The sequence below is a fragment of the Aythya ferina genome (assembly GCF_964211825.1).
Source record: "Aythya ferina genome assembly, chromosome: 3".
Classification (NCBI taxonomy): domain Eukaryota; kingdom Metazoa; phylum Chordata; class Aves; order Anseriformes; family Anatidae; genus Aythya; species Aythya ferina.
Genome location: NC_140298.1, coordinates 11515372 through 11537532, shown reverse-complemented (window position 1 = coordinate 11537532; position 22161 = coordinate 11515372). Strand labels below are relative to the sequence as shown.

The 22161-nt window shown below is 37.8% G+C and overlaps 1 protein-coding gene across 4 annotated transcripts in view; it reads right to left on the bottom strand.

The window, feature by feature from the left end:
• WDPCP (WD repeat containing planar cell polarity effector) overlaps positions 1 to 22161 on the bottom strand; it is a 148756-nt gene that overhangs the window by 99081 nt on the left and 27514 nt on the right. For 2 of the 4 annotated variants that reach the window (XM_084516123.1, XM_084516124.1), the window contains exons 3-4: positions 4138 to 4223; positions 1325 to 1375 (exon numbers count right to left, since the gene is read on the bottom strand). In XM_084516123.1, coding sequence (XP_084372249.1) covers positions 1325 to 1375; positions 4138 to 4198 — 112 coding nt within the window. In that variant the 5' untranslated portion in view covers positions 4199 to 4223. Of the gene's footprint in view, positions 1 to 1324; positions 1376 to 2361; positions 2407 to 4137; positions 4224 to 21876; positions 21949 to 22161 lie in introns of those variants that run through there. The other 2 variants (XM_084516122.1, XM_084516121.1) reach the window with 2 other exon arrangements.

Genomic DNA, 22161 nt, shown 5'->3' with positions numbered 1-22161 from the left:
TAAGATCACATTTTCAATGGATACCTTCATAAATACTGGAATATTTATCCACATGTGGAAAATGGGAAATTGCCTGTACAGATACCAAACTATATATACCAATCAGCAGCTGTGAATAAAGTTACGCGGCACTCCTCTTTAAGAAACGTGCTATACGGTGTTTTCTGCCTAGGCCACCCCAATATTTACAGCCACAAGGTGCAGCAGCTTATGTTTCTGCTGCATGCCACACGCATAAGAGATAGCAGTCGGGGCTTCTGTGTAACTGTTTGTCTGGGCCTGCTTCTCTTTTCACACAGGCAGCGCCTCTACCATAAATCTACACGGAGCACAAGGGATGTAAATCCATCGTGCTCCTCCCTACTTAAAACCCTTTCTCACCTCCCTACCTCTGCAAAGCTGTATTGATCCTGACCGACACACAACCCTCTGCAGCGGGTGTATATTTACCCCGTGGCTGCGTGCACCTTTACACCCATCCCTCGCACAGCTTTATCCTGCTCCACACACACCTTATGGTGCTGCAAATAACGTGTCCTTCTGGAACATGTTTTGCCTTCAAACACGCACAACCCCACACAAATTTTCATTATGGTAACATGAAATGTTAAGGCAGTTCTTACAGCATAAGTATTACTTTATGAAGTCTTCTAAAAATCAGTTTGATTTTTCAGAGTGATCATGTAATAACGTTTGAATGTGAACACACACTGAGCAATAATAAATGTGCAGGAGCTGTAAAACTTGAGCTAAGAAAAGTTGTACTAATATAAAAGTTTTTAACTGTCACAGGACTACTATGTGATAGTATAAACTGAAATCGCTTTTAACCAGATAACGCAGGAACAGGGTACAACGTTTGAAAGCTAAAAATGTTATAAGAAGGCAGCTCATTATTATTAACCTGCAGTTTGATTTTGGATGAAAGTATTTTAGTTATAACTTTCAGTTTTGAGGCAGTTAGTATTTCAATGCAGGGAAATGTTTATTGCTCATCTGCTGGGTAAATGTCCTAAGGAAAACTCTGGATTATGCTCATTTTGTGACTCCTCTTGGCAATGGATTTGAGAAGCAATATGCAGTACTATGTTTAGTGACACAGAAAAAAACACATTGCAAATATACCAGGAAGGAGGAGGTACAACTTCACAATTGTTTTGTGCTTTGTAGTTCTGCGATAGTCTGTCTTTTTGTAAAGGGCATGTGCAGAAAGTTACTCTGGGAGCAGTCTGAGATTATTTTAATGTTTTTCCAGGAGCATCACCAATTCAAAATAATAATAATTCCATCTTACTATAACAAGAAACTGAGAAAATGTCCTTACATTCTGCTAGCTTTTGCTTGTCTTCTAAGTAACCATGCTTCATCTGCAATGCTAGAGGAAAGAACAGATGAAAAGGTGAATGTTAATCCTTACAACTGCTGTCAGCAAATATTAATATTAGAGAGAAGAGTCATACATTTCGATAAAACACTGAAATTTACAAAAAAATTAAGACAGCCCTGATGTTTTCACCTCGTAAGTCAGATATCTTAAATTTGCAGTGAAAGAAAGGCTTATGCGGCTCAACAGGTGGGCCAGTATTCCTGAGCCTCCAATCTCATCAGATAGGGAAGTGAGCTGCAACTGAACCCAGAAGAGAAGCTGAGTCAGTCTGTCAGCAGAGCCCTGGGGACGTTGCACGAACAAACCAAGCCAAGCCCACGGGATGCCCACACAAGCCTCTGCTCCAACCTGGCCGCAAACGGGAAGCAACTCTAGCCGAGCAGACCTTTTGGCCCATCATGAAACTTCTAGGATTAACAGGATTAATCAGATAAAGAAAATTGATCATTCACTCTGAAATGGCTATTTCAGATAGCACTTGGGGCTGCAGGAGGCTGCGCACACACACTCGCGCGTCCACGGTGCCCTCTGCTGGGATGCCAGCAAACCCTGCAACAACCAGCACCGCCTGAGCAGCACAGCCTCTTGGAGTGGTTTTAGGACTCTGCAGCAGGCAAAAGGAACACAGAACTGGAATATAAAATAAAAATAGAAAATCTCAATGAGGTTTTAACTCACAAAGCTCGTTTTATAATTTTATTTGTACTGAGGAGATATTAAGTCACACGCAGTAACTTTTTTATGTAACTATTTTTCCCAAATCTTTCTTTTTTTTCCCTGTTGAATAAAGAGATTTTAAATACTCTGATGTAGCTTGGGGAAGAGAATCTCTTTCTGTGCTTCCTTACTCTACAGAAATAGAGGCACACATTAGCAAGAAATTCAGGCTGCATATTTTCAGAGTAAACAGTCTATGTCAAAGTAGACTGAATACTTGTAAGTGTTGTTTAGTTTTACTTATATTCATATTTTACCTGGTTCTTTCTTGTCATAGTACTGGTGAATTCCAATATCTTCCTCTATACAATTGAATAGAAATTTAGTTAATTATGGATGTGACACTGGAAACAAAAACATGACTTAGCAAGCAAAGTTCAGCATTATGATTTTTGCTAGCTGGAGCAGAGTCACAGGTGTTAAAATGCAAGCCAGAGTAAAAAAATATGGTACGTAGTCTGAATACCAGTAGGATTTTCAAGAGCCAGCTAGGAAGGGCTGAAGGAGTATGTGACAGGTCCTCCTATTTATTTGCTGCTGCCATTTCCTTCATGTAGGCTTTGATTCTTTTTCAGCCACCAACATGTTTTGACCACCTTCCTAATGATCATATTTTGTATACTTTCACAAATAAAAAAGGTATAGGACACAGCAAAGGCTGTACCTGAAAATAATTTAAAATGTTTTCTGAGCTATGCTGAAGACAACAGTTATTTTTTTAACATTCATGAGCTCTGCCAAGCTGCCCTTCCAAAGGATCCAATAATCTTAATCTATATGAATCTATATGAATCCCAAGTGTGTACCACACACACAGAGCTCTGTCATCCTGGTCCCATGGCAAAGAAATTTGGATGCTTGGGCTACAGTGGGACTGTGAGCCAGTTCCTGTTGTGGCTGACTGGCAAATACTTAGGTGGACCATGGCAAGCTCCACCAAGCAGATCTAAGTCTGACTTCAGGTTGCACTGTTTCAAAATACTTAGTTTGACACTGCACATGTCTCATTCTAAACTCATATATTACAAAGATATTACAGGGAGAAGTTCATTTGGAGAAATGTAGGAAGGCAATGCAATGGCAAGTAGCTTTTAAAATAAGACAGCAGTCCTCCCTTCTGCCTCAGGATTGTATAATGAGGTTTGTGGACCATGCATAAATGGACAGAGAGGAAGAAAGAAGGTGAAAGGTAGAAAATAGGCACAGTACACCTTTAATTACAACAAACCACAGCTATGTGTTTACTTAATCCATCACATTTTTTGATGAAATACAGCTTTTTTTTTTTTAATATTATTGTTGTTCTTAATATTGTTGTTACTGAATGGAACAGTTCTCACACACAGGTTGCTATGGCATACTGAGTCAATATTTGAATAATAATAATAAACTAGCATTGTTTTCAACAAAAGTACAATATACTGCAATTGACATGAAACGTCATAAACAATATTTTTTTTATGATCCGTTTATAAACCAGTGGTTTGAGTTTTTGTGTTTGATCAGTGTTTTTTGTTATTTTTTTTCATATTTTACTTCAGTAATAGCAAGGCAAGATGAAGGAATTGCTGGTAATTAGTCATTTGTCTCCTGGAATGATCAATTAATAAGATAAATATGTCTTTGCACATATAAAATTTCAAGTAATCATGCAAAATACCCAGAACATGCAACATTTTTAAAAATTGCATACTAAGTACAAATCATAATGCCTTTACAAATCAAGAAGACTATTGATCTCCAGTCACCCAAACTGGTCATTACAGTGAAGCTTACAGCCAAGTGAAGCATAGCTTCCTAAAAGGGAAAATGCATCCAATTAAATACAATCTCAACATTTCTGAGTTGAAAGGATACTCCAGTTCTATGATGAGATAAGCAAAGAGGCTGATCAAGTTCAAACATCATCATGCTTCCAATTTTCTTTCTCATAAGTACAAAAAACACTTAATTTCGTTATGCAGAATTTTATATCAATTTAATATTCATCAACAGGTTTTGCTGTTTTCTTTTATTAACAGGTAACAGCTCACCTCTGATATGTAAGGTAGTCTTCAAAGACCACAGGTGCATCTCAGTCAGGCAGAAAGTCATCTGATGGAAGATGTGAGCCTTAGCACTATCAAAAGAAGGAAAGAAACTGCATGAACAAATTAATTACCCTCTATCACCAGTGAAACTGCAAGTATTTTGGAAACTTAGTGTGGAAGAACCTACCACTGGTGCTATTTTATTGTAGTTAAGTTGTAGTTTTCAACTACAACAAAATGAATGATGCATGGGAAATAATAGAATAAGAAAAGGATATATCTCTACATATCCAGTGTATATAGAGAGAAATCAACAAATGTTGAATTGAAGCTTGAATTTAGAGCTGCTCTTACCACAGTGAACAACTTCATGAGTGATGCTTCTCATATACATATTATAAGCTATTTTCACTGTAGTTATTTACCTGGACACATGCAAAAGTTTAGCCTCTACTTAAAGATCTGGCTTAGATATGAAAATTTGAATTTCAAGACTAATTTTTTAAACTCTGTACATTGGAAAATGTCAATATAGTCACGAAACAGTATTGAACACATGATATTTGCAGACATTAGTTATAACACTACATATAAAAAAAGATGCCTTTCTAAATAAAAACACAGCATATTGCATCAATTAACACTGACAAAAAGGCAGATGTGAAGCAAAATAGATGAATTGAAATATTATGTGTATAGACTACAAATATAAACTGTTTGCTCTGCTTTTTTGAATAATCCACCTGAACATTCCCACTAGAGGATGTGTGGTATTTCAAAGGAACATTTCAAATCTTCTGAGACACAATAACCAAGAGACTTGCCTGCTTAGTTTCATGTAGGGCTGGAGTTGTAAGTGGGCCACTAGACCATTTACTTTGGTTTCCTTTGCTAAGCCCAGGAAAGCTGGACTCTGACGAGGACTTTACAGAGATACAAAACACTTCAGAGCCACTACTGGTATGGCACTGCACTCAGACTTTATTTTTGTAAGTGGACTTTTCATTCCCTTTCTATTAGTGCAACCTAGATAATGCCCAGTTGTTGAGGGGATGAACCAATTAGAATACAACAGCAGAATTCCCATCACATAAAGACTATCAGATGTTTATGGCAAGAGTGCTATGATGAGAAATACGTGCAAGAGTCCCAGGTAGCATCAAGGAATCCATCATAGTCCCAGCAAATCTACGAGACCTCGAGGTATTATCACCGAAGCTAATATGTATGTTTTGATGCACCGCCTAATCCACTGAAATAGCACCAAGTGGAAATAGCATTTTCTTCACACTGATCCCCAAACGTACAAGAAGTCTTGCTGACTTACTAAATCCCACAGTCCTCCAAAAAAAAAAAAAAAAAAAGAGAGAAATAAAGAAAAAAAAGGAAAAAAGCTCACAATGCACATCTAGTAAATGGAATATACTCTCACCTTGGGTGAGAATGAGGTTTGGAAAAAAAAATGCAAAGAGATTAGTAGTTATGGTGGTCTGTTGAACATGGGAACCACTTTTGGTATAAATATGGATGAGGGCAGACCCTCATTTTCCATGTGGACTACCATAAAAGGAGATTGTATATTATAATTTTCTTATTTGATTTCACTTTCTTTCCTTTCTTACTTTAGCAAGTGAAACAAAACTTGCATTCCCCAAGGCCCAGAGATCCTAGATTAGATCTCTCGCTAATAGGAAGTCACTGAATTGAGTGAACTTCTCAAAATCCTATCATGGTTTGACTAAAAAAATAGAAAAAAAAAACCCTTTGATTGGCAGTCGATCTGTTCAGCTGGAGAGAAGGCATATCTTTCCAGAAGGCAAGGTAAAAAGACTAGGAGACTTTAGCATGACAAATAACCAAACATAACTTCCCAAAATGCCTGCAAAGCTGTCATATGTAGTCACCACAGGCTTTTTCAATTGTGTTCTCCAGAAAATCTTCAAGTCCTATTTCCCTCACTGAATGTCAAGGATACAGGGCGAACCTTCCAAAAAGAGAGGGAAGTTTTCAAATAGGCACTACATACTCATTCTTCCCAGACACACACTTCAAAAAAAAAAAAAAAAAGGAATCAAAAATTAAAAAGACAGTTTTGTATGTAAATGTAAAAAAAAAAAAAAAAAAAAAAAAAAAAAAAGACTCCTAAAAACTGTATTTCAGTTCTGTACTGAACAACCCAGATGAAGCAAAATTCTCTGCATCTCTAATGAGGTAGAAGAGACTTTGTCAAATAATCTACCTTTGAGTTTAGCTTTTTGCTTCCCGCTTTCTCTGAGCATCCCCAAATCTGCTCATTGTTTCAATGCTGGTTGCTGTTGTGCCAGTGAAAATAGCCATCTGCCTCCAAAATATTCTTTTTGGTTATAGTCTACAAATAATTTGTTCTGGAACAAAATATGGCATTTTAAAGTCTAAATACTCTGTTCAGATTATTTTTTTTAGTAATTCCATTTGAAGGAATACAGGCCAACTTTCAGAGTTATGCAATCACATCTCACCATTTATCACATCCCTATATCCCTGCACAATGGGAACAAGGAAAACAACAGAGGGATCTGTCTTCAAAATGTGCCTCTTAGAATTCACAATCTTCCTTTAGCCATGTGAGTTGTTTGCTACTGCAAAAAGTTCAGCATGAAAGCATCTAAAAGCTTTAAGGAATCCATGTCCCTTCTTTAAAATTGAGTAGAATTTGGGAAAAATAGGTTAAAATAACTTTATTGTTAAGGTAACACTGGAATTCAATTTAATAGCTGGTTCTTTCTCTGGCTCACACAACACTGGCTGTCTGCCTTCACAGTATCTCCACAAACAATAGGCAGGGATATTTTGGTGACTGCAGAAAGCTTACTGACAAATGGAGATGTTCTGCAGTGGTTAGCCTGCTTCAGCATCTGAGCTCACAGTGCTTTGTTTAAAAAAGAAAAATGCTCAGTTTAGTAAATCTTTGTTTAACCGCTGATACAGAAAATAACTATTTGGCCACTTTGTGGCATCAACAAATGCTGAAATTGGTATCTAGGGTCTGCTCTGACACCTTCGATTTAACTGCTGTTGTACCAAATAATTAGGAACTCTGCCCTGTGCAAGAGATTCAGAGCACTGCTACTGTATTTCTCCCTCCTGTAGGTTTACCTGGCACAGTGGGGTGCCTGCAAAAGGCAATGCCCAGCTCCCAAGGCGAGTGCATCCCAAGAACATGGGCCTCCAAAAACTTGTGAGGAGTGACCCAGAGAATAGGAAATGCTGATGACAACAGGCTACCTGAACTTTGTCATTTATGTGCTGGAGGCATGGCTCAGCATCCCAACATGGTCCCAAGCCCCCCTCTAAGAGTAAATGCTGCACAGCCAGGCTACGGGGTGGGCAGATGTGCTTGGGCAGATCTTACAGGACAAAATTCCCAAATAAAAGAATGTGCTACTAAATCCATTTCCACAGACTTTCTTTTTTCTTTCTTTTTTAGAAAAAAATAAAAGGCAGCTATATAAAGCTATATTAGTTTTGTTTGTTTGTTTGGTTGGTTGGTTGGTTTTTTTTGTTTGTTTGTTTTGGTTTTTTTTGGTAAGAGTCAGTATAGGACACCCTTTTCTTTTCATAGAATCATTAAAGTTGGAAAAGACCTCTAAGACCATCTGGTCCAACCATCACCCTACTACCAACGTCACCCACTAAACCATGTCCCCAAGCACCACATCCAACCTTTGTCCTACTCCAGCTTCCTTTTATGTTGTGGGGTCTTTTTTTTTTTTTTTTCCCAAAAATGTACATTAAATGAGTAGCTACTTGCTGTACACTTAGAGTAGATACAATTTCTTTGTGTAAAGCATGTAAAATAAAATTTTGAACACGCTAAACTTTTACATTTATAGCTATATTAAAATTTACAGTGATTATTCCTTTAAAAATAAACCACTAAAAGCTTCTTGCTCAGTCAAGTTCCCATTGATGATGACTGCAAAATAGCCTTCCAATCTTACAAGATAGATTTCTGTTTTTTCCAGTTATATGAAGCTGAAGCCTGTTTGATATACAAACACATTAAGAAATGAAGTCAGAATTTGTAAACCTTCATTTTGTATTCTGGCATTAAGCAGAACTAATTCAGGTTCTTCTCATCTGTGACACTGGCCCAAATGTTCAGAGCAGATGGTGCAAATAGGTAAGTGTCATTGGTTTCTTGTCCCTGTAAAAGGAATCCAGTGATGTTGGGAGGAATCCAGTGAGGGTTTAAGGCCCTGGCTCCATGGGTCCATCGGTAAGATCAGCACAGAATTTTTAGCCACGCCACTTTTAAATTTCACGAAAGTTTGGGTTTAAGACATTGTAGAAACAGCACAGAATGGCAGAGTTAGTTTGGCTGGAAGTTCAACACGTGCAAAGATGGCCTTCTGACATGTCTTCACCCAGTGCAAGCCTGCCTTTGGATTTCATGGGTCAGAAATTATACCTGTGCAAAAAACAAGCTGTTCTTGTTTTGTTCTTGAATGTTTCTTTCATTTCACTGTGAAAATTTAACTTTATTTTCTGACAAGCAGGTATTCTAGCCTTTATTTTTCACTTTGCACTGGCAAAGCCCGAGATGTGTGTATTGTAAACAGGAGCCTTGCAGTGTGGAATAAATGATGGTCAGGGTCAGAGGCCCGTTTACAGTAAGATTGTGGTTAACCACAACATTGAACGCTGCTCATTCAAGACCAGACCAAAAACTCCATGGCTACACAAAACAAATGCTTGCACCTGATAAAATCTGGATCAAATGGGTTACCAATTCTTCTCTAATGGCGTCAAGCTGCCTTTGGTAGTCTCCATCCTTTCCGCCGTGTTGACACCCATGACCAGGCCTCTTGCAGCTGGCCCACTGGTACCTCAGCCACCCCTCTCTGCTCCCCAAATTCCTCACTTACAGATCCTAAGTTCAGTATTTCACCTTCCCCTTTGGAAGCAGACCTGGGTCACCTTTTTCTTTTCTCTTTCTCAGGTGCGTGTTGAACTCTGACACTTCCTTGCCCTTTTTCTGAGTCTGGGCCAACCCCTCCTCACCACTGCTATCTCCAGAACCGGGCACTGAAACTCCTTGCATGAGTTCTTCGCTCTCTTTAGCAGCATAATGGGCTTTATTCTTATGTTTATTTACTTCTCCTTCAAATCCCTTTTCCACTGAGAAAAGAAGTGCAGATTTTGTAGTATAAATGAAAATCAGGTCCTCTGCTCATAAACCCAACCTCTGATTTTAAGTAGAAATACAGACATGCTCTTATAAATCTTCTCAGTGCCTAATAATTCATATTACAATATTGGTTTAAGAATATTTTTAGCTTATACAAATAACAGGTTGTTCAGTTATCATAAATCTTAAGTTCAATGCAAATATTTACTGTTGGTACTTCCTTTCTCTCTAACGCAGCATACTTTGATGACTGAGAATGTTTATTCCAAACACACGAATGAAGCATTTTTTTTTCCTTATTCTAACTTCCCCAATCTAAATAAGAAAACTGTTTTGTGAACAACACACGGAATATTCTGTATTGAGGCACACAGTGAGGCTCCTATTGTAAGAAAGGCCTAAATACGGCTTACAGAATAATGATTGAAAGGAAATACATTATCTGATAACTCAAGAATTCTGGCATGAAAATTATACATCATAAACTTATTCCCATAGGCTGTGAAGTTGTAGCATGCTCCACTGAATTACTTTTTTATGAGGTCTTTTCTACTGTTTTACGAGTCTGAAAATAATCCTTTTTTGCAATGACAATTAGTTACATTTACAGAGTTTCCATCCTTCAAGATATCCGCATAGCATATGTCCAATAGTCTTAATGTTCTTAAGGAGCTAACGCACTGAAATTCTGTAAATGCTGGAAAACAAAACAAACATTTCATTTCCAGTTGTTACCAGTTAAGATTACTTTTAACACAATTATCTTGGGCTTAACACATACTCATCTGTTTTAATTGCATCCAAAGCGTTGAGGCCCTGATCTTGCAACTGGTTCTGCGTTTGCCACCTCAACAAAATTCATAGTAGGACCATGTCCACAGTTACCATAAAAAAATGTAGCCAGACTTAATATCTGAAAGACTTGTGCTTACTATGTACAACTAATCTGTTTTAAATACATGGCCAAAAAGCCATGCAGGCCATTGCTCAAGATGTGAATTGTTGGATGAGAGACAGCTGTCAAGTGATTCTCCAAGCTGGAAACTAAAGAAATGTTTTGTACTTACTAGATAGAGGGTATGGAAGTTCAAGGACATGTGCAGAAACACTACAGGAAATCCATATGGGGGTAACTTGTTCCCTCTAATTGCTTGCTCCTGTGTTAAAACCTAGGCACAATTTTTGCTGAGTTGCCACCCGAGATGATGATGATGGGAACAGAAATTAAATTCTCATTTGGTAAATTCTAGCCTACTGCCCAAACCACACTACTGTCTTTCCTCCTTTCAGGAACACACTTCCAATATGTATTATTGGTACTCTCTTTGCAAAGACAGCTATTGACTAAGTGAATAGATAAGATTAACAACAGCCAAGCAGAATGAATTTGAGGGAGGTAATGCCATTTGTCAAGAAGATATTTAGTTTATGTATCAGCCACACCTCTGACAGCATTAATGAAGCTAGCAATCATTCTCCAATTGATACTGCAGGCAAGTATTGCAATCTATAACAACTCTGACAGAGTGGGTGTGAAAAGTTAAGAAGGTCACAGAAAATAGATATAATTGACCCAGGTTTTTACTTCATAGAGTGAAAAGTTCATATACACATTTTGATAAAGACCCTGAAGGCCTTTATATAAACTAGATAGTAGATAAGTGATCCAAACCACAGATATCCAGGGCTGACACATGACATAAGGTAATTACAGAAGTATTAAATGTCAAACTGTTTTACACTATTCTTTAAGATAGTGATTGTTGTTGTAAATAAACCATTTTTTTCAGGACTAAAGGTCAGTAGGTCACAAAATTTCACGGTAGTGATTTCTTACTGCAAACTGAAAGAAAAGATAATAAAATCTCTTTTTTAAGCTAAGCAGAAATGAGTATCAATACGTGAAAGGACCTGCACATTATCCAAGTACAGGCAAAGTCCTTGCTCCATTGCCCTGCCATTGTTGCAACTCCTATACAGAAGGAAGGAAGGAGATTTATAACAGTGGGTCTTTAAAATGTACACATCTGTTCAAATTAGAAATTAGTAACAACTATTTTAGCTCATCAGCTGGTCATGCAGCATGGGCTGCTACTATCAACAACAAAGATCAGAGCAATAGTTAAGTCCAAAGCAATGAGTTAACCACAGTGCAATCTGAATTCTAACTGTAATTACATCTAAACAAATAAGGTTCCTACATACTTTTATGCAGCACTTCATATTTAGCTATCAAACTACTAACCAGATCTGTGAGGGCATCAGTCAAGTTTTATAAGTGCAGCAATGAAAATGTAGCATGAACATCTATTTAGTTTTCCTTTTAATTATGTGATGTACCAACAATTCTCTCACTGACCTGTACAGCTTGTGCCTTTAACATTTTGTAATGTGCATAATGAGTATTTATTTCAAGAATTTTTCAAAAGAACATTGGCAAACACATTGATTTGATACACAAACCATGAAAATTTGCAAGCTATCTTGAATAAAATAGAAATATAATTTCTAAGTACGTTGTATGAGTTGAATAAATTTACTAGAACAAACATTGATTATATTTAGATCGACAGTCTACTTACATATGTTTTTGGTATTCTTTTTCAGAATGTTTTGCCAATTAAATAATTTACAGTAGCTTCTTTATGTTGAAATTTTCTTCTGTTTTTGTTTGTTGCAAGCAATAAAGTAAGCTTTGCTAATATTTGAAAATTACCTTTGAATAGCCATTTGTGAGGCTCATTGAGATTCTTGTTTGCTCAATGCATTTATTTTTAAAAATGGCTTTTCTGCTATACTTGAATTCCAGCTAATCCAGTGAGACTTGTATCTTGCTTTCTTCAATGTAATATTAAAAAAAAAAAACACTACAATGCCTATGTGTCAGACTTCCTTTTAAGAAAGATTTGATTGCAAACACAAACAAAAAGCTTTTCTTCTTTTGTACTCCCTTATGATCTTCAAACAGGTTTCTATGAAAAGGACTAATATTTTTCAATTTTAAGCCATACTCACCTTTGCAGTAAGACAAAAAATGAAAATTTCATGTTAGAATAATTAATTTCTGATTGTAATGCTACAGTATAGTTTATGTTATGTTTTAATTACACAGATATGCATTAGAGAAAATAACTTTGAAGAGAAAATGCATTTGTTTAAACATTTTTATAATCACATTTGAAACCATTGAGCAGTGGGGTCATGTACAAAACAAAAGGTACAGATTTTAATATTGAACTAGGAACTACTCTATTACTTTTAGGAGAGAGGAAATTGAACCATAAAATACTTGTTTCATAGGTACAGCCAGTTTCAGAAATTTACCTTATTAAAAAACAAACAAACAAACAAACACAAACAAAACAGGTCAAGTGCATGGTATGAGACACAAAAAGCAAGATGGGGCAGAAGGGAAAAACGGAGAGAAGAGAAAGACCAAGACAAGCCGTGCGTTTTTGAAAACAAATGATGATTTAAGGAATCCAGTTACCAAAACCAAAAGGAACATTTCCTGCCAAACAGAATGAAACAGAGATGCTTGGTTTATTCACCAGATTTCTCACCATGTGAGTTCCCTTACAGACTGCTCTCTGTAAGATGGACAGACACATGATGGTGTTTGGCTATCACAGCATTAAGTGTTGTCCAGGAAGACATGCATAACAAAAAAAAAAGATGGGCTGCATCAACCTCTTCCCATTGACTATGCAGAAGATCCATAGTAACTACACTAATACAAGCAGTTCAAGGCCAAAAGCTCAGTCCAATTTCATTCTACCTATTATGGGAGCAGAGTAAGACAAGCTGTTAATAAGATACCCGGAGCTGCCTTTGCCTAATTACCATAGCTGCACTCTCAAACCTGTTGTACAACAAAATGACAATAGATTTAGTAACAATCCAAACCATCCCAAATATAAATTTGAGTATTTATAGTAAAAACGAATTGAGTTCCAGGATATCATCCAACACTTCCTATGGAAGACTTCCCTCTGTCCAATAATATAATGACCCCCTGGATAAAAACTGGTAGATCTCATCATGACCAGCTTCACCCACCTCAAAAAGCTGAGAATTACAGTATCTTTATTTCATGTGCTAGATGTTAATACTGACATACAGGTAATTTCTTTCACCAGCCCCAGTTTCATGCCTTGAAAGAACGCATATGACTCTGTAGGCTAGTAGTTCTCCTTGATTTCTGTAAGAACATGCATTTGTGGCATTTATAAATTTTTTGTTACCTTTGTTAAATATAAAATGGACTTTTGTCAACTCCTGATACTTCAAAAACAACCAACTACCTTGCAGCATCTTCCCCATGTGTACTTGAATTACAGAGAGGAGTGTAAATTAGTTCTCCATAGAAATGACAATCTACTTTTTTAGATGATGTTGGTGATGTGCTATCTGGCTTCGGGCTTACTGCCTTACTTTTCCAGCTGTAATACACAGTTTGCTTTGTTTTCCTAGTGGACAGATTTAAAGGAGATGAGATTGACATAATCAAAATATGTGCATCCTTGTGTTTTTGCTCATGAGTTAAGATATCCAATATATTTTATCATCTGTTCCTGCTTTTCATAACTAAGCTTAGTAGCTCTACTCCCATCATTAACTGATGGATTTACGCTACTTGTTGAAAGAAGTATTATGAAACAGCTCTTGCTAATATAAGAAATGTTTACAGATCGAACAAAGCCTCCAAAAACTGGAGACAGCAAGACCCACAGCCTTTGACACAGAAATGGTACCATGAACACGCCAACAGACACAGGTGCAACAAAAATCTGGATACTTATGCCTGAAGGGACATTTTGCTACCCTTTATGTTTAAGTCTTAGGAGAACATATGGCTTCTTAAGAAGCTCTTGAAAAAAAACTTCTGTTTCTACCCACCTTCTGAGCTCAGGGCCACTTCCACCAGCTGTCCCTCAACATTTTACTGGAGAAGGTCTTTGGAAGTTTTGTCAGCCTTCAAAAGCAGTTGGATATCAGAAATGCTTAGCTATGCTATCTGGAAATTTGTGCAAAGATGTCTCCTGGAGAGCCACGTTCTCTGAGAGGAGTATTTTCAGTCACCAACTCTAGAGATTGGCTTTCACAAAGATTTGCAGGTGGTAGATTTCTTTGCTGAGCACTCATCATCTAAACACTACTGGGCATATAACTGAGAGGTACTGCTTTGTTCTATGGACCACTTTTGAAACATAGTGACTTTTATTCAGTCCTGGGCACCGATTCTTCAATGGCAGAATTTTCTTTTAGAAATTTTCCTACCTCCATTTTCCTTCACTCACTTTGCACCGATGTCCAAAGGTTCAGAAGTGCCAACTTTAATATGGTATTCCTGAGACAAATGGTTATAAAACCAGGTCCCAGTTCTGCTGTCTTCCAGCACAGACGTATCATCTTCAAGTTTGCTATTCAATGTGGGGTCATGAGAATTCAAGACAGAAAACCCATTTATTCTCCTGAGAGTTTTGACTTTTCTAGCAATAGCAAAAACTTGTGAATTGTACCTATTTTACTATCCCTACTGCAACTGTATTCAGTGGAGTTACAATGAATGAGCCCATTTCTAAAAGGGACAGTAATACTGTAAGCAAGTGCTATACAGTACAGATGTTCATCTTTATCGTTTTTCAGTTGCATGGGGTCTATATAGATTTTTTTTTGTTGTTTTTACATAAACAATTACAAAATGTAGTAATTAACTGCTCTGAGTCATTTCACCCTCTCTGAATCACCTGTAGTTATCCCCATTTTAATCCTCTGAATTCCAAGAATGACACCAGGTGATATTAAAGAAGAAATGGGGTAATTCTGGGATACATGAAATGACTCTTCACTTAAAGTTTAGCGAATAAGGTTTTAAGAAGAGTGTGCTCCTTGGTGCAGAAGCACCCTCTAATGGCTGACTAGTGACTGCTCTAAATAATAGCTGCAAAAGGAATGTAATAGCTCCCCTGTGCTAACACACAAGAGAAATATAAATACGAACATGAATGCATGCACACATTCACATTTCACGCCCAATCCCTGTTGCATGTTCTTAATACAGCAAAAAACAGGAACAGAAATCTGATAAACCTTTATAATAAGTCTGCATTTCCTTTTAAAACAATATTCTTAATTTAGTACATTAAATGTTTTAAGCTTGCCTAGCTTTCAACCATTCTTCAAAATTTTACAATAAACAGAAACTGACTTTCCTGTCTTATCTTCTACTAAAGAAAACCAGTCCAAAAAGGTGTTAAGAAAAGTGCTACATTAAGTCTAAATTACAAAATAATTTAGGTTAGAAGGAACTTGGAAGTCTTTTGGTCCAACTCCCTGCTCAGAGTTGGTCAACTCTGAATTTAGATCCTAATAATGCAGCATTCATTTTACTTTTTTACATTATACTTTCTATTTATGCTAAAGCTATACCAAAGATACCAGAAATATAAACCAGTTCTGCTGTCTAAAAACATGCCTTAATATATATATATACCTTTCTTTTTATTCTGTGGCTTTGCTGCATTTGGTTGTTGGTGTTTGTTTGTTTGTTTCCGAAAATACCCCAAAGGAGTATTCTAAAATTTGCTCATCTAACTACATTACTGTACCTCCATATGAGAATCTGTATCTAGCATAAAGTCCTTTATTAGTAACTCTTAAGTATATCTCAGTGCTCATGCAAAGCCAGTGGCAGATAGAGCAGTTAATAACATGAAAGTAATCAGGCTAACCGACCAACTTGCTTCTCAACATCACTTTTTCAAATCTCTTTGGGCTAAATTTTCAGCCAGTGTGTGGGGAATTAGCCATAGAAATCCCATTAACATTAATGAATGTTCCATGGTTAACTCCCTATGCTCTGTGCTGAAGATTTACCCCTATATCTCTAAAATAAATACGTGCAGATGCCCAAATTCTTTTTATAGAGCCTGAAGAAATTAAGGGCTCTATTCTCAAATAATTGACTCGTGCACATGTATCTTTTTCCCCTATGGATCATCTTCCACATATCAGAACTGGTGTAATGTCTGCATTATTCTCTTTGAGAAGATTATCCGAGGTGCATGTTTACTGCACAAGGACTGAGTTTAGTTAATTGTCTGTTTTACGAAAATAATACATACATTGGGGCAGACTTCTCCCCTAGTTAAATACACAACGCACAGGTTGACCAGGACTCCCTGTTGCAAGAACAGCATGGATTTGTAGGTTCATTTCTGATGAAAAGTCAGCACTTAGGAAACTCACTAGTCTGACAGAACTGGTATATATACTGGATTCTTATATATATGGGAACTTTATATCCCTACAGAAAGGCAAAACACAAGTAGGGTAATATAAGCCTCTGCAAGCAGTGGCAGAGGCACTGTTTGATGATGATGGAGGATGCTTGTTACACTAACCAGGACAAAAACGAAGCTGGGAAGTGCTTCCAGGACCACAGACTGAAACTGCCCTCTATTTTTGAAAAGTGTGAGGGGGATAAGGAGATAATGGGGAATTGTTTCTGTCATCTCTTCAACTCCCACCTGCAAGAATATGCCCTTGCTGTTTTTCAGGTTTCAATTTAGATGCCCACTTGCCTAGATTAGTACATCATTTCAAGGTCAATGTTGGTTTTTTAAAAAGTGCCAAAATTACCTCTTTGCTCTAAATGTTTCATTCTTCTAAAACTCATGCTTATAAATTTTTGGCTTCACTGGTACTAAACATGCTTAAACGCTTTATTTATCTGAGGTCTGCTACTGCCCATAAAGACATAAAATGATGCTGACCTTTTAATATACCAAGATTTTTTCAGGTTTCCAATGCATTTCAGAAGTGACTCAATCCCTTCAGTCAGAGAACTGCTTCAAACCATATTCATTTTCTAAAATTTGGGAAATACCTCTTCAGTAACACCCTTTTCATATGCAAAGATTTACCTTGCCTTTCTTAAAATGACTATTTCCAGAGATTAGACTGGAAGAAGTCTGAATACCCAACTGTCCGCATCATCCCTAGAAATAACTAAACAGACACTATAACCTTAAAGAGGATGATCTATTTTGGCCCTGAATACAGAACTCAAAAATCAAGTTGTTTTATCTGAAAATGATATACCAGCTAAATGAAGAGAGAGGAAGCTCCCTGAAATTATGTAGTGAAATCATATTTGGGAAAATTCACTCAGAAAAGACCCCAATCCTTCCAGTTATGCTTGGAGCTGAAGATGGCTCATTTAGATAGGACTTCTTTTAGCTTATGTGCAGACTCTCAAAACCATTTCCAGATCAAAGATTAAATGTATAGTCCTCCTAAGAACACCAAACTACGTGACCATATACCCATCCTCTTTCAATAGCAACACATTTAGACTGATTCCCTCTTTCCACTGAAGGGTCTTTCATACAAGTCTTTCATAGCCAAGATAAAAAAGGGAATTTTCGTGGTACAGGAAAGCACAGAAATGCTTTCAGCTAGAATCAGGAATCTGGAATGAGGTAAGGCCAGGCTGCTGGGGGTGGGGATAAGAATCGGTCATGTAAACAGGTTTTATATTGCATTTATTACAAACTCCCCTTATTTTCACTTGCTTCTTTGGAAATTAGCACAACCATGACTGGATTAATTCTCTGTGGGTTTCCCTCTGCACTATTATTGAGCAGTCATGGGAAAAGTCAGTCAAATGAGTGTGGCTCTAGTGGAGCCATACATCGAGGAGGAAGGGCAATCACCAGAACACAGGGCTTGTCTAAAAAAAGACATTCAAGCAGATAGGGCAGTTAAGCTGACCTCCCCAAAGCGATGTCCTCAGGCTCTAATTGAGCTGAATTTTTGATGTTTTATGTCATCTTTAATAATCTTTATTGGCAAGGGAAGAATTTTATAGAGGGTGTTTGTTGGTTTCCTGGCTTTACACAGAAACATCCCTACCTATTCGTCAGGCTTTTTGTCACTTTTCATCCCTCACTGCACTGCTTCACATCTGAGCAGGTCTTGTCTCCATACCTGTGTGCCCTCTGCAGCTCCAGGACTGTCTTGACTAGCTGAAACCTCTCTCTTTAAAGCCCTGAAAGGTGACCAGAAATGTCTCTTTTCAGTAGGGTGAGAAACACAGCCATTGCAGCAGCCATGTCATCCTCACATCATGAGACAATAAAGGTGACGACAAGGCATGACTTTGGCATGCCTGCTGCCCGATTTAGCACGTCCTTCTGAACAGTTTGTGGGTTAAGAGTTCCCTTTTTACCACCGCATCCCCAGGCAGAGATGGCATCCTGGGAACCAGCAGCACTGCCATCTCCTCTTGGTGTGTCCAGTGGTTTTCCAAACCTGCCTCAGGATAACATACTCCAGCATCAAGACACCTTACAGGGTTTTTACTTGTAGTGGCCAAATTGCTGGCATCTGTTCTCTTGCCTGCTCTCCGATTGATACGCTTGGCAGTAGGAGCTTGGTGGGCTTGAGTCCACTTGTCCACATGTGACACTGCTTGTGGCGTCCTAAAAAGAATTCTTTCCCACCAATGTTTTCATTCACATTGGGTAATGGGGAAGGGGAGACAAGATGGGCACTATTCATGAAACTGCTTCAATCTCCTCCCTAAAATCATTGGAAATTTCCACAACAGTCCCAACAGATTTCTCAACGTTCAGCTAGTTTGCAACTGACTGGCATCAAGCGAGCGTAATGAGCTTCCAGAAGGTATGGCAAAATGCCTGCTGGCACTGCCACGAACTTCCCTGCCTATATATTGTGGAGGGAGTTTGGAGATGGACAGTGGCCTATGCCTCACTTCATTTTTGCTCCCAGAACTGGTGGTGCAAGTTGCACATCACTACCCTGCTTCCCTACACGCAGCTAGCTGATCTACCCCTCAAGTGGCACTCTACCAAATCAAGCTGCTTCAGCTAAATGTCCCGGGGAAGTAACTACTCTATTTTTAATCTACCCACTCCTCCTCCTTCATTAGCTCTATGGCCACAACTTCAAAAGCTTTATGAAATCACAGCGCCAAAACCATCGCTCTACATGACTACACACGCACGTGCACAATCTTATTTGCATTAACGATTATCACGATCGTGATATATCCTCTCTGCTGTCTTACAGCAGTTCCAAATCGAGTGGCAAAAGTACTGGACATAGGGAGAGGAGCCATATCCATCTCTTAGCTTCATTCCCAGTCCTAAAATTCCTGTATGTATTCCAGGCATCGGCGGATAGAATAATGCATGAACATATTAAAAAGCAACTGATCCGAAGCACGGAGCTGAGCAGTGTAATAGCACGCTACAGGTCCTATCACCAGGGTACCCGGTGGTTAAATCACAGATGTAGGGAATACAAAAACTGCTGCTTTAGCATACAGAGGGGTCTCAGTTTGATATATTCAAGCTTTTCAACATTGAAACAAAAGATTCCAGTTGCCCCAAGTGCTCTTTGTATCTGACAACACTTTTCTATACGGATCCTTAAGGATCAGGAAGAGCCCAGGATACTGCAATTCCTGCACCAACACATGTTCTAGGGCTTTTTGAGGCAATGCATCACAATCAAGTCAGTATAGGTGTCCTGGCCTTGTCCTTTCCAAGGATTTCTTCATGAGATGTGCGATATTTAGTAACCACATTCCTCATTTGTCAGCCTTCTTTCAGAGTTGCAAAACACACCTAAAAAATATTCCATTGCTCGATCACGCTAACACGAGTCATATTAATTAAGAATATGTTTGTGTAATTACATGGGAGAGGTGCTTTGCACAGCAGTTAAAGTACATGCAACATCTATAATAAAGCAACCCTGTGTGTAAGATATTATTACAGAACAGGGTTCTTGGTTGGAAAGAAAGAAGTAATTTAAAAATTGATGCCAACTCCTTGGTGTTTTCTAGGTCACATAAATTGTTATTAGAACCGTATATATTTAAATAACAAAGCACGTGAAATCGTATTTTATCTGACTCAATAAGAACAATCATTCTATACCATTTGCTGCATAAAGTTAAACACATTTCTCCCAACAAGTTAATTAATAATATTTCATTTCCATATAGCAACTGTATCTGAATGGCGATTGCAAAAGCTTGATTTTCTTTTAACCACTTTACCTAAAAGAATAAACATTGATGTAATCAAATTTTCACATCTTACAATTATAATGATTACTTTGGTCAGAGCTAACTCTTCTCATGGGTCCAATAAAACAGGGTTGCACACATCCTGTGATAAAGATTAGCACGCTAAAAGAGTTGTTAGCAGGACAGTCCAACTGTCCTTAGGCAAGCAAGCTCCCCGTTTGCTGCTTAAACAGGTAGCAATAAATAGAAATAAAGCTGCGTGTGCTCAGCGAAGACATTTTTTTGGTGTTTTCTTTTTAATTTTAATATCAAAGTATCCCAAACCCCAATTATGCTTCATTAAGTGAAACTGTGACTATCCCACTCAATTATTTTAATATCTCAGGATTAGACAAGGAATGCAGAATTTTGGTGAAGCAGACAATGAAGGAAGCACATAGGCTCTTCCAAGAAAAGAAAAAAAAAAAAAAGCTGTATTTCATGTTTTGAGCCAATCAACAACGAGCCACAGATATTGTATTACAGATGATTGCTTTAATCCTAAGGCATTTTAGGGTGTATTTGAAGTAACACAAGGGAAGCTTGTTTTGATATACTCACTATATAAAGCTGCTAGGAGATGGCCCCTAGATGTGAGTTAAGTTCTCTACTCCCATGTGAAATAATAATCATAAAAAAAGGCAAATACTTTCAAGCAGACCTAAGGTTAACATAACCAAACTTATCACACAGCTCCCTCTCCCAGGCTATTCGTTCTCCATCTGCATATTACAAAACCACTCGTCCTGTGCCACAAACCTCTCATTTGAAACTGCCAACTTCTCTGCACGCTTTCTTACTCCTCAATTTTCATAACATCGTTTCCACCTTCGCTGTCGTCAGGAAAGGCAACTTGACACAATGGCACCACCTAGTGTTAAAACACCCATTTTCAATCTTTACACTGACCTCAACTGCTTTGCTTTCAGTCACATTTGATGAAAAAAGCAACTTCTAAATCAGAGAGCACGTCTCCTCTTCAAACGAGACCTACCTGTCTTTCTTCCAGTTTGCATTTGTGCTTTTCTATCCGAACTGCCCACAATGCAACCTCAGCAAGCATATTCCTATTTTCATTTCTACTCGGTTTTTGTTTAAAAGAAACATTCACGTACTGGGGGAAGACCTGTTTTGGGATTAAAGTCAATATAATTGTCTCTAAGGTAGATTTAAACTGGTCGGTTAAGCGGAAATAAAACTATACCTCGATTTATTTCAAATCATTTTTGAAGAAAGTAAATATCGCATAAAAATTTACATCTTGAAGAAATGTTTACTTAAAAGATTAAAGGCAGGTGCCTTTAAAGATCAGAAAAATGCATCGTTCAGTGCCCAAACTTGTCTTTTATTGTTATGGGCAAGCTGGCAGCCTTGCTATTTACAAGTGTCAAATCATGTTACTACTTTTACAAGTTTACTTAAAGTTTTCAATAACTTTGCAAATCTTCATCGGTGTGAGCTGAAGTACTCACGTATCTCTTCACCAGGCTGACAACTTTCCTTTTCTGCAGGTGGTCGGTGAGGTAACATTTCAGCAAAAGCAGCTCGGTTCCTTAAAATTCTGCTGCCTTTTTCTTTAAAGCAACTTCAAATTTGGCAGCATTGCACTTTATCTTAGAGATATAACTCACACCATACCTCTGCTGGACCTTAAAAAAAAATATCTCTGACCTTCAGTGGAAAAAAACACCATGTTGTTCACAACAGCTCAGTAAAAAAAAAATCGATTTTAGCAAGTGAGGTCCAAAATGGG